Raw genomic sequence first — 11,531 nt, forward strand, 5'->3', positions numbered from 1 at the left:
ATAAAAAAACGCTGGATGCATAGCCAAGCTCATTTTTCTATCTTCGTACTCGGAACTAAAAATTTCCACCGGGCAAATTATCGATTACTAGAATAAAGTGGGATCTCCTTGATATAAAAAATGGAGAACATGTCATTAGCAGAACTTGTAGGTCGTCTTCATAAATTTGTAAAAATGTATACATATATATATATTTAAAAAAAAAAAGCTTTGAAAGAATTGTGCTCTGCATAAAAAAAGAATTATTAGAATACGTAAGTTAAGGGGTAATAACCAAATGGAAAATATTTGAGACCAACAAATATTTAAATCAGAGTTGTCTATAGATTCCATCAATCAAGAGAATGCAAGCAATACAATTTCTATTGGAAAGTTTTGAAATTTTGTGAAATTTGTTTTTTTTTTGTAATCATGGAATATACCATAATTTTAAAAAGAGAGATATCTCATATGATTGGAAAATTTAGATTGAAGTAGAAACAGCAAGTACAATGAAAGATTGAGAAAATAAACACCTTTTAATTAAATTACTTCTATGATTTTACGAATTCGGTTAACAAGTATATATTTTTGGCTCAAATATTCCTATAGTATATAATCTTTTCACTCAATTTCATCTATATTTCGTTATTACATATCGAGTACAGAATTGTCTAGAAAACGATAGTTGAATTTTTACACCGTGTACAGGATATATTAAGTTTGCCACGAAATTTGTAGAAGGAAACGTCGAAGAAGCAGAATGAAATGTCCGTCTATCCATCTGACGCATATATATATAAGTGAATTAGGGCCTGATTTTTTGAGATATCGATCTGAAAATTTGCACATACATTTGTTACCCAAGAAATGCACATTTGTTGGAGCCGCTGATATCGGACCACTATATCATATATTGCTGCCATACAAACTGAACGATCGGAATCAAGTGCTTGTACGGACAAATTTTCATATTTGACGAGATATCTCCACCAAATTATTCTTTGGTTATTGTCCAAGACAATGGTATAATATCCGACAAAATTGTTTATTTTCTATCTAAACATAAAGCCTATTTGTAAGAAAAATAAAAAAAATAGTTTTGAAAAACTTTTAATAGGTACAATTTGAAAAGCAAGACTTGCTGCGAAGATGAGCATTGTGTGCGAAAATGGGTATGGCTACTTGCACAGTTGTGCTACATAATACAATAACAGCCACAAGATCTGACGTAAATTTGTTGTTGGTTAGGCACGAAGAATTACTGAAAGTGGAAAATGTATTTTCTCAACAACCAATTTCACTTTTCTTTAAATAAGAGTGAAGACGAAAATACACATTTCCATGAAAATCAATATAAGTTTCATTATAGTATGGCAGACAGACTCCCACGTGGTGTGGCCGAATCGAAATATGCTGTGAGAGTAAAAAAAATAACAAATTTTGGCAACAGTGAAACGAAATTCCACAAAGTTGTTGTGAGCGCTTTAATCGAGTATTAGAAATAAAGCAAAAGGCAATAAAACTAACAACCAAAATAGAAACAAATAAAAGAATAAAACTATAATTGTAGTAAAAATTGGCTGCAGTTCAGTAAAAGTTGTATGGTAACTTCTGCAACAACGTGACAGCGGCACAACGGTGTCAAAAGGCGGATGGTGGAGAGAGACGCGGCCGCGGCTCGCAGTAGCATTGCGACGCTGCGGGTTTACATTATTTATGCGGTTTGTAAATATGTATGTATATGTATGACGGCCTGTGGCAACGAAATCCGCTTGCAACGCCAGGGCATCTGTGCAACCACAGCTGTTTGCTTGCCATGCTTTTTGTTGCCGCCTGGAGCTGGCTGGGTGCCTGGCTGGTTAACGGCACAAAAGCAGCACCAGCAGCGGCGACGCGCCAACAGCCAAGTGGCAGCCGAAGGAAATGAGGTCAACTGCTACGCCGCAAAATAGTAACGACAGGTAAACAGTTGCAGCAACCGGCAATGCAGGAAAAAATCGGTGAAGAGAACAACAATGAAAATAGATAATAATAAAGTGCATGCAGCAATGGTTGTGGCACGAACAACAATCACAGCAACAACTGCAAATTTATAAAAATAAAGACTTGTTTGAATTTTCAAAAGTTGGTCGGTGGAGATAAGATTAAGAAGAAGAAGCAGCTGCAATGCAGACTCAACGCCAATTTGTTCAATAAGGGTTTTGTTTTTGTGTTCTTTCGGTTGGCTTTTTTCTTTTCTCCCGTTGTTTTCGCATTGCCACAATGGCAAATGCACGCATGTACCGTTAGAAAGCGCGCACGCACACTTTCAATGGCAAACATGATGCGTTGCCTGCCACACAAGCGCATATCCAGTTAGAAAGTAAACGGAATGACGACAAGCAGCGAGCGATGACCATGGCAGTGTCTCGACCGCCATGCTGTAAATGTCATTAGCGTACAGCGTTTAGTTGACTGTTGGGTCGTCCAAATTGTCTGACGCACGCGTGTGACTTTGGCGTTGCGTAGAGGTGTTGCAGTTTTTTTTTGGTTTCTTGCTATTCTTTTTTGCTAGTTTACTATTATAGCTTGTATTTGCTTTTCTGTATGATTTTCCTTATTTATTGTTTTCTTGCCGAGCCTTGAAGCAATACGACTCTGGTAGCAGTCACTTCTTTAGTGTAATACAACGATTTTCTTTTCGGATTCTATTGATAAACGCGTGATTTGGTTTATTCTCGTTGAGAGAAAGAAATTTGTGCAGTGATTTGTTTTTTCTTGCAGTTTAGTAAAGTGGGTCATTACAGAGTGATAAGTATTGTCAATCAGCAATACAAGTAATTGTTTATTATCGTTACTTTTGGAAGTAAGTTTTTGGTAAAATATTTACCAACAATTTAAGAAGTTCAAACCGTTTGTTTGCAATTAGAACTTAACAAACTGCTAAGGTTCGTATATATAGAGCTTGTATAAGTCAAAATGGATTTATTTCTCAGCCTTCCGTTCTTACTCCCAACAGTGTTTTGAAAAATCATATTTTTATTTAAAATATATAAAATTTTATTGCTTGAAATATTAATATTTGATTATTAATTGTCTTGTACCCTGATTTATTGATTTTAGAAAGAAATAAAAGTTTTATTTTAGCATTTACAGTTTCTATAGCTTGACAAATATTTCTGTAATTAATGATATATGATGAAATCAGTTGTGTTAGTTAACTTAAATAATTTTAAATCTTGGATTATAATCGGTGTTTAATTTCTAATTTTTTTGAATCGAAGAAGCATAATTAAAATAATTAAAATGCTCGATATTGCAAAGGCACGCTTTCGTCAAAAAAAAAAAAAATTTCAAAAACATTCAAGGTTTATATACATTCATTTTCATCCAATAAATCATTTTATAATCTAAGTTCTTATAAAAAATAAGTTTTCGGCTCCAAACACTCTACCTTTTTTAATTTGTAAGAAAATGTAATTGAAATTTCTATCAAAATATTCTATTGTCTATTTAATAATTTATATTTAAAACTTACTTTAGGAGCAGAAAAAAAAACACAAGTTTTTAAGACGAATATATTTTATTTTTGATTTTGAACTGGAATGCATATGTAAAAATACATTTATATACATTTAACAGTTGTACACAGTTTACATTCCGAAAATAAATGTTTTTTAAATTTTTATACGGTTTTTTAGTTGTTTTATTAATTATAATTTAAATATATTACACGTAGTTAAGGAATATATTTTGAAACTTCATTGAAAGAATTTTAAACATCTCTTTGAGAACCACCAATTTTTTTTCAAACACTAACTTTCGTAAATTTTAATCAAATCATTAATATTTTTTCGATTTACTTTGCGCTCAAAGAAAAGAAAAATTTTTTTATGTTAAATGTTTAAAGTTAAAATTTCTTTTTAATATTTAATAAAATATTATTTTAATTTTTGTAAACTTTAAATACTGCAAATTTAAAATTTTGTAAATGTCAGGTTTTTTAATATTTAAAAGAAATTTTTTTTTTACTTTCACATTAAACTAATGGTTTTCAATTTATTTCAACCATTAATGCACTTTTTTAATTATATAATATATATTTTGAGACCCTGTCATTCAGTATAATTTTAAGAATCATTCCTAATAATTGCACATGCAGGTAGTGTGGTTCTAACGTGTCTAATAAAAATAGTAATAATTGTTTCTGTAATGATTTTAATATTTTTGTAACTAAATTTTTTTATATTAAGAAAGCTTTTTGTTATATATCGCTTTTTTGAAAGGCATATATTGTTACACATTTGAAAAACAAAATTTTGTAAATAAAACTCAATTTGGAGTATTGCTGTTTTTCTTTTTGCGTTAAATTTGCGTATTTCTAACGGTAATGCATTCTTGCGATAGTAAACACACGTTTTAAACAATAACAATAAACAGTTAACAAATGAATGTGAATGAGTAGGATATTCATTAAGACAAGTTAGCACTTAAATTTATTTAGATTTGTTTTTCATAGAATAAATTTTGCGGTGATTTCTTTAGAAATAAAGTAAAAAAAAATTAATATTAAATTTTTCCATGAATTTCAATATTTTAAAATCACTTTTTTATTCTTAATTTATGCTTATTGTTTAAAACCAATTTTCATTTTTGCTGTCGTTTTCCGTTTTATTCTTCATATATGCATTTTGTTTCGACAATCCTCAAACTTTAAAAATCTCAGCATGCTATGTGCGAAACTTTCGCAGCAAATGACACTTTTTGCATATTCATATTATATATTTTCTATTTTTGTTTTTTTATGTGTTATATTTTGTTCTTGTCATCACTTTTTGTTGTCGCGCACAATTATTTTTAACCCTTTTCACTTTTGTTCGCAGAAGAAATTTGTCACGAGCAAGTGGACAATTATTTCAAAACACTACTCAGATTACCAAGTCCTTTAATCCTATCGCTTTTCGCAACAATAAAACACGCACACCCACACAAGCACAGCACACTTTAATTTACTTAAGAATAGGCATATTTTACGGCTCCCCCACCTAAACCAAAAACAACTAAAGCAATTCGACACATTTTCATTCAATTGAATTCACCTGTTGCACAAAACACAAAACTCAGCAGTAGCAGCAGCAAAAACAACAGCAACAGCAGCCCTACCGAGAAGGCTTAGACTGCAAGTTAGCAGCAGCAGTAACGGCAACAACAAATGCAACAACACAAACGATGCAAATTAACTGTACGAACGCGAATGCACAGGCGAATTTGGAGCAGCGAGGGAGAGAACTATGAACGAGTGAATTACACACACCGAGCGCAGAGCGCGAACAACAAACACAAAAGCGACAAAAACGTCTTTGGTTGGGGTGACGTGCCGTGTGGACCGATGCTGGGCTCGGAAAGAGGGGAGCGATGGCGCATAAACGCCTACCAACTAGGCGGACGCGCTGAAGTTGGGACGTAAAACTTGTTTCCACTTCACTGCTGTAGATCTGTCCCAAGCGAACAGGCAGGCAAGCAAACACACAAACAACACTAAGCCCAAGCGAGTAACGTAGGCTCCGGATAAACACGACAACGGCAACAAATGTTGACTTTACTTTGTGTGTTTGTATTTGTTTTTAGTTTAATACACGGCGGATGGACGAAAAGTAACACTCGCGATTCACGTTGACTGGACGCAGCAAAAGTTCGTTCAACACTGAATCGCGTCGAAACCGAGAGACAAGTGCAGACCGAACTGGCACACCTGGAACACCCGAAAAGCCGGCGGAATGCAATGGCATTGGAATAATGGCAACTTGCATAGATGTGGAACTGGTTTTGTGAATGTTTAATGCAGCGCTGTGCTCAGGTGAAGAGAGAATGAGAAGTTGGATCGCTTGTTGCGATGTTTGTTGGGTTTGGTGTTGGATTGCTTGCTAGTTGGAAAGTTAGCTAGTTGGCTGTATGGCCAACTTGTTGGAGTGTTGACTTGCCGACTGTTTGATTCGTTTTGGATCAACAGGTGCACAGCCGGTGTTCATGCTGTAAATAAATGACGAAAATGGAAATCATTGTTGCGACTGTTCAAGTTGGAACTGTTACCTGTAAGTTAACACTTTGCTGTTATGTTAAATGCTCACAGGTGGCAGCAACAGAAGAACATATTTTAATATTTTCCGAATACAGCTTGTTAACATAAAATGGTAAAATTCTCTGCTCTGGTTAAGACAGAGAATGTTAAAGCAGTCAATGTTAAATCAGTGTTATTCATTAACATTCTCTGGCCAAATGTTATTTTTCAACATTTTCTGTTTATGGAATTGAATGCTGCTGTTGGTAACAGTTCGCTGTTATAATTGTTGGCATTAAGTCAATTAAGGGGATATATCCATATTTTATTTCAAAAAAATATATTTTCTTTGTTTGTATATATAACGAATGTACATATGTTTGAAAACATTCTCGGTAACTTTGAAGTTGATCCGGTAAATAATTATGGAGATCGGAATTTTTTATTTTTAATCTTAAGAACCCATGTTATTTTTCAAAGATGAGACATTTTTTCGAACAAGTTAAATTCTAAATAAAATAGTATAATTATTCAAGAGATCGATAAGTAGTTGAAAGCTTTCTCTAGAAGAAAGTATCAAACAAAAAAACTACAAAAATGTGTTCTAGTAACAGAAAAGTATTTAAAACGCTTTAATAGATTTTTATGTTACATAAAACAAATAAAAACACAAGCAAGCGATTTTGAATATTTGCTCATAGTTTTGAGTATGGATCATTATTACGATTTTATTTTATCTTATTAATTTTAAAATATTTTTATAAATATTTTTAAATTCCCATCCAGTAGCATGGTGAACTTACTAATTTAATATTATACTATAGTCTACAATTATGAAAAATTATTAATATGATTTTTCTATATAAAAACTGTATACATACTAATGCTGCTGAGCCGTCTAAACCGTTATGCGTAGAAAATTGTCTAAAACCTATTTTTTCCCTTATCTAATTTTTAGTATTCAAATCCAATATACCGTTACCAAAAAATGAGCAGGTATCGGGATGTTCACTACAGCGACGATAACAGTTGCAGTTCAAACCCGGTTTACAATCGCTGCTTCCGCCATATTCACGGCAGACCTCACCCACACCCTTGCGACATAGTGTGCGTGGACGACAGAATTCGGGATTAAAATTTATACTGAAGCTGCCTACGAAATGCGAAATCAATTAAAACATTAAATTGTAAAAAGCTCTGTATAACTTACCATATTTGCAACTTTCAGGATACACACTGTTTGGGCCACAATTAATGGAGGGGCCGAATGATTTCCTTTGGAAATAAAAATTTATAAAATAAATTATTATTTGTGTAAAATAAAATATTATACTAATACTTGTACAACACTATATACTCACTGCCCTTGAATTCCATTTTGTCGCAAAACTAAGGCAATTATCAATGTCAAGCTCAGCTTGGCGAACCAACCGATGTGTGTACGTGCACTTCGATAAGAAGCCATTTTTAATAATTTTTTCTAAACAAAACTTTGAACTTTTCGTTTAAGAGACCCTTCGTTTGAGAGACCTTACGCTTTAAGAGGTTAGCTATTAATGCTGTCGATGTTGTTTGCTCCATCCTTTTATAGCTCTCTCAACTGGTTTTCACTCAAATCCTTTTCTAATAATTTATACAATTTTCTAATTAATTATTCAAAATGCTGCTCGTGACTTTTGAATAATTCAATTTGCTTTAGTGTTTCTGTCGGTCATAATTTGATTGTCATCATTCTACCCTTGACCGCTACTTATTGTTCAATGAAGTGGCGCGAATATGTGCGTAAGTAAGCAATTGACAGAACACTGCTGTAGGTCAATGGGGTGACTATATTAAAGCATTTAAGTTACTAGTGATGGAGAATTTCTAGCAAAATATTATTTATGTGGTTTAAAACACGACCGTTAATTGGAAGTGAGCACTGTTATCTCACAATTTCAACTAGAACTAGTGTATCATCCTTTATAAATATGTAAGTATATCTGATGACAGACCAACCGTCAAAATTTATCTCGTTAACTTTTGTTACCTATTTTCAGAGTGTAATCAAATGAAATAATAAAATGCCAATACAAATACAAATACCAATACTACTACCAAAACCAATACCAAAACCAAAAGCAACACTAATTCTAATACTAACACCAATACAAATGCAAATATCAATACCAATACCAGTGTCAATACCAACATCAACAATATTTCCAATGTCAATATGATCTCATGTATCAAAACCAACAACATTACCAATACAAATATCAATTTCAATCCCTCAAAGATTACCATTACCAATGCCAACACCAATACTAAAGAAATATCACATTAGCTTACAGTCATTTTGCTATTGTGATGCCACAGGCTGTTTCGTGCTAGTTTTGTGTTGCTTGAACCAACAATGAAAGCAAACATTTCCTAACTCGTGTGATTTTTTATATTGTAGTTAAGAGGTGTAGGGGTCAAACCACCACCATTCACTAAAATGACAAAACTTTCTGTGCGTTATGGAAAAGTTTTGAACTCAAATTCATAATTAGGACATTTTAAATACCCCCACAGACCTCTTAGTACATCAGTCGCAAGTTTTTGCTTCAGATTTGTTGAGTAGTGTTATTAGCGACCAAATTATTATAATCAGAATTCAATAAGACATATTCAAATTAAAGTCTTAAAGTAATTATACTCACCCTTGTTATAACAGACAAGCGCAGTTGACCAATGATAATATCATTAAACGCCTAAGTATCTATGAATGAATAATTAATAAAGTATTTTTAGCTCTCATAAATTTGAATTAATTAAATGTTAACCATAAAGCCAGAGAGCTGCATATAAAAGGATATTCAAACTCAAAGGAAAACCATCAAACGCTTCACCAGCTTTGAAGCAGCAGCATCAAGTGCTGTTATTTTAACGAAAAAGTCTTGGAATACAATTTTAAGAACCTATAATGTATCCAAGTATTAACGTGCTCTCACATATGTACTCGACACTAAAGCAAAGTTGGCTACTGGTATTCATGCTGGTTTTCTTGCATCGGACGACCGAAGGAATGTGAGTATAAATATTTATTTTATTATTGCAATTATTTCATTATTTTTACTTAATTTTTCTAAATCGAAGGCCACTTCTTGCACGCAATGAGTGTGACTCCGGCAATTCAGTGGATCCCAGAGAGTGTGGGCATGGCAAGTTCACAATTTACATTTTCTATCTTCCCAAATCGAATATATAATTTTAAATTTTTAACCCCTCCGTAGGCGCCTTCGACTTAAATGTGAACCGCACAAATTGCGAATCTCGCATGGTTTGTTACAGAAATATAGGTGAGACTTGCCAGGAGCTTGGTACCAGCAGCAATTGCTTGCCGCCTCTGGTTTGTAGTTGTTATAAGTGTAGTGAAGTAGTGAGTGACTTATGCCACAAAAAAATGCCATCGATAATAAATATGTCAAAGCGTGTGAAACCAGTTTACTCAGAATATATCTATTAATATGACGTTGGATGCTGGAACCCTAAACGAATTTTTAAACGGACAAAGATGAAAGCAACGATCAAATGGACTCATGCTTGAAATTTAGTAAAGAATTACAAAATATCGAAAACGAAAAACTTGTATGCTGTATTATAAATGATACTAACCTTCAGTATTAATTTAATCTTAAGTCTGATATATGCTCTGAGCCGTTAGTAAACGTAAATATGTTAAAAATATAGTTTGTGTTAATAAAAGTACATGCAACTATACAAAAAGTACTAATATTTTTGTCTTCATACACAACCAAGCAAGGGCTGTATCTAATTGTCTAAATGCTTACCTTATAATGAAAAAAAAAGTTATGGGAAATATATACCAAAGAAGTATTCTCAAACCAACTACAGAAAGTTCAAGAGCTGGTATTAGGCTGCAATTTTACACCCTTGGGTATCTTTACTATTATACTTGGTCGGTGCAGCCATCTTTTTTCAGAAAGTAATAACCTCAACTTATACATATGTAAGTATGCAAATTTGTATTCATTGCCACACAGCGCCCGGAAGTCTATTTGTGAGAACACATTCTGATATTCAAAAATTCGAAAAGGTGCCTCACACTATTCAATGAACTTAAATTATGGGCTCAAAATACGAACTCTCAAAAAAAGCTTAACAGCTCTCATGCTCTATAAATTGTTAGAAATGTTGTCTACACCTACATCAACACACATATTTACACTTAAGGAACATATGTTTACGAGGCTTTATTAGCCTAAGTCCACTTGAGTGAAGTGTCTGTCCGCCTAAATGCCTCTTAATGCATCTTCGACACGCCATTAAGGCGTAAAAACACACACACGCACAGAGGCACGAAATTGCCACAAAGGAAATGCGTTGCATGGCTAATAAATCGAAATGTTTGGAATGCTGAAACGCCAAACAACGCAAGAAGCAAGAAATATAGACGAAAATTACAACATAAATGTACAACAACAACACAAATAACTTGCCGCACATGAACTGAAATAAATTTGTGACCTCTGGCCGGAGCAGTTAAAAGACAGCACAGCTTGTATGGCAGGTAACCCAAATGTCAACGAAACAATAACAAAAATACGAATAAGAAGAGGAAACCGAGGGAAAAAACTTTGGGGAAAACTAATGGCGGTGACGACATGTAGTAATTGTTGTTTGCACGTGTTGCACACACAATTAAAAAAAAAGTTCCGAATGTCATTACCTGGAAGCAACGTGCAACACAATTGAAGGCGAATGCGCACCAATATGTGAGCTACATTGTTTGTTGTTGTGCGGTGTGACAAATAAGAAAATTCAAAAGTCAGCTGGGAAATGCACACACACCGCAGAGCGAACGGGAGCATGAATGAACGAGTGCTTGAATGTCCGCATGGCTAAGGTGCATTAGGGAGTGTTGTTGCATGCGGTGAATGGCGTAGTGTAGCCAAGTAACTGCAAGTAATTGACGTGAGAATCTAAGCGGAATAATGAAAAGCAAAGTATACTTGTAACACGAAAAAGAGTTGAATAATAAGAAAATATTATTTGGTAGTTAAAATGCTGCAAGAAGTCTGAAGCGAAGAAGCGGCCGCACAATTGCATGCACGTTTTCCAATTGCACTTTCGCACCGAGCAGCAGGTAGACGTGCTTTGATGTGCTCGTAGGTCCGAGTGTATAGGTGTGTCTGAGTGTGTGCGCCGCACAGTCTTTTGTATTTTATAGATAGCGATCAGTCGCAGAGAAGTAATGCTGACAATTGAAGAAAAAATATATGAAGTGTGCGAATGCAAATTCATAAGTATGAAGAAACAGATATATATTATAACACAATAGTTTCATATACTAACTTAAAAGAATTTACATATTTGCAAAAAAATTTTCGAAATCAAAGAATATAAAAAAAATATTTTGTATGAAAATATGTATAAACATATAATTAACTAGATGTTAAAGATATTTAAACAGAATTTTGTTTTAAATTTCACCTTCTATATGATTCATTATATAAATATGCACAAA

The 11,531-nt window shown here is 33.5% G+C and overlaps 2 protein-coding genes and 1 long non-coding RNA gene across 3 annotated transcripts in view; 1 reads left to right on the top strand and 2 right to left on the bottom strand.

Moving 5' to 3' along the window:
* The window catches only part of LOC138855849 (cadherin-99C-like), a 115,784-nt gene extending 110,123 nt beyond the window's left edge, over positions 1-5,661 (bottom strand). The window contains exon 1 of the mRNA XM_070105963.1: positions 5,061-5,661. The gene's annotated coding sequence lies outside the window, so the exon portion shown is untranslated. The remainder of the gene's footprint in view (positions 1-5,060) is intronic.
* Positions 5,662-6,865: 1,204 nt separating this feature from the next.
* Positions 6,866-7,558, bottom strand: LOC138855772 (uncharacterized). Its single transcript, XM_070105737.1, has 3 exons — positions 7,381-7,558; positions 7,230-7,294; positions 6,866-7,172 (listed from the first exon to the last, which is right to left on the bottom strand). Exons 1-3 carry the CDS (start codon positions 7,482-7,484, stop codon positions 6,967-6,969), a joined length of 375 nt encoding a protein of 124 aa, XP_069961838.1. The 5' UTR covers positions 7,485-7,558; the 3' UTR covers positions 6,866-6,966.
* Positions 7,559-8,855: 1,297 nt separating this feature from the next.
* LOC138855774 (uncharacterized) lies at positions 8,856-9,747 on the top strand. The gene is made up of 3 exons (XR_011394847.1): positions 8,856-9,070; positions 9,140-9,204; positions 9,277-9,747. It is a non-coding gene; the product is annotated as an uncharacterized lncRNA (long non-coding RNA).
* Positions 9,748-11,531: the final 1,784 nt, after the last annotated feature.

The sequence above is a fragment of the Bactrocera oleae genome, chromosome 2 (genome assembly GCF_042242935.1).
Source record: "Bactrocera oleae isolate idBacOlea1 chromosome 2, idBacOlea1, whole genome shotgun sequence".
NCBI classification, from domain to species: Eukaryota; Metazoa; Arthropoda; class Insecta; order Diptera; family Tephritidae; genus Bactrocera; species Bactrocera oleae.

Coding starts and splice junctions, on each gene's coding strand:
- LOC138855772 (XM_070105737.1), bottom strand. CDS start 7,484: ATGGCTTCTTATCGAAGTGCACGTACACACATCGGTTGGTTCGCCAAG. Junction 7,295..7,380: donor CAAAATGGAATTCAAGGGCA/GTGAGTATATAG, acceptor TTATTTCCAAAG/GAAATCATTCGGCCCCTCCA. Junction 7,173..7,229: donor TCCTGAAAGTTGCAAATATG/GTAAGTTATACA, acceptor CGCATTTCGTAG/GCAGCTTCAGTATAAATTTT.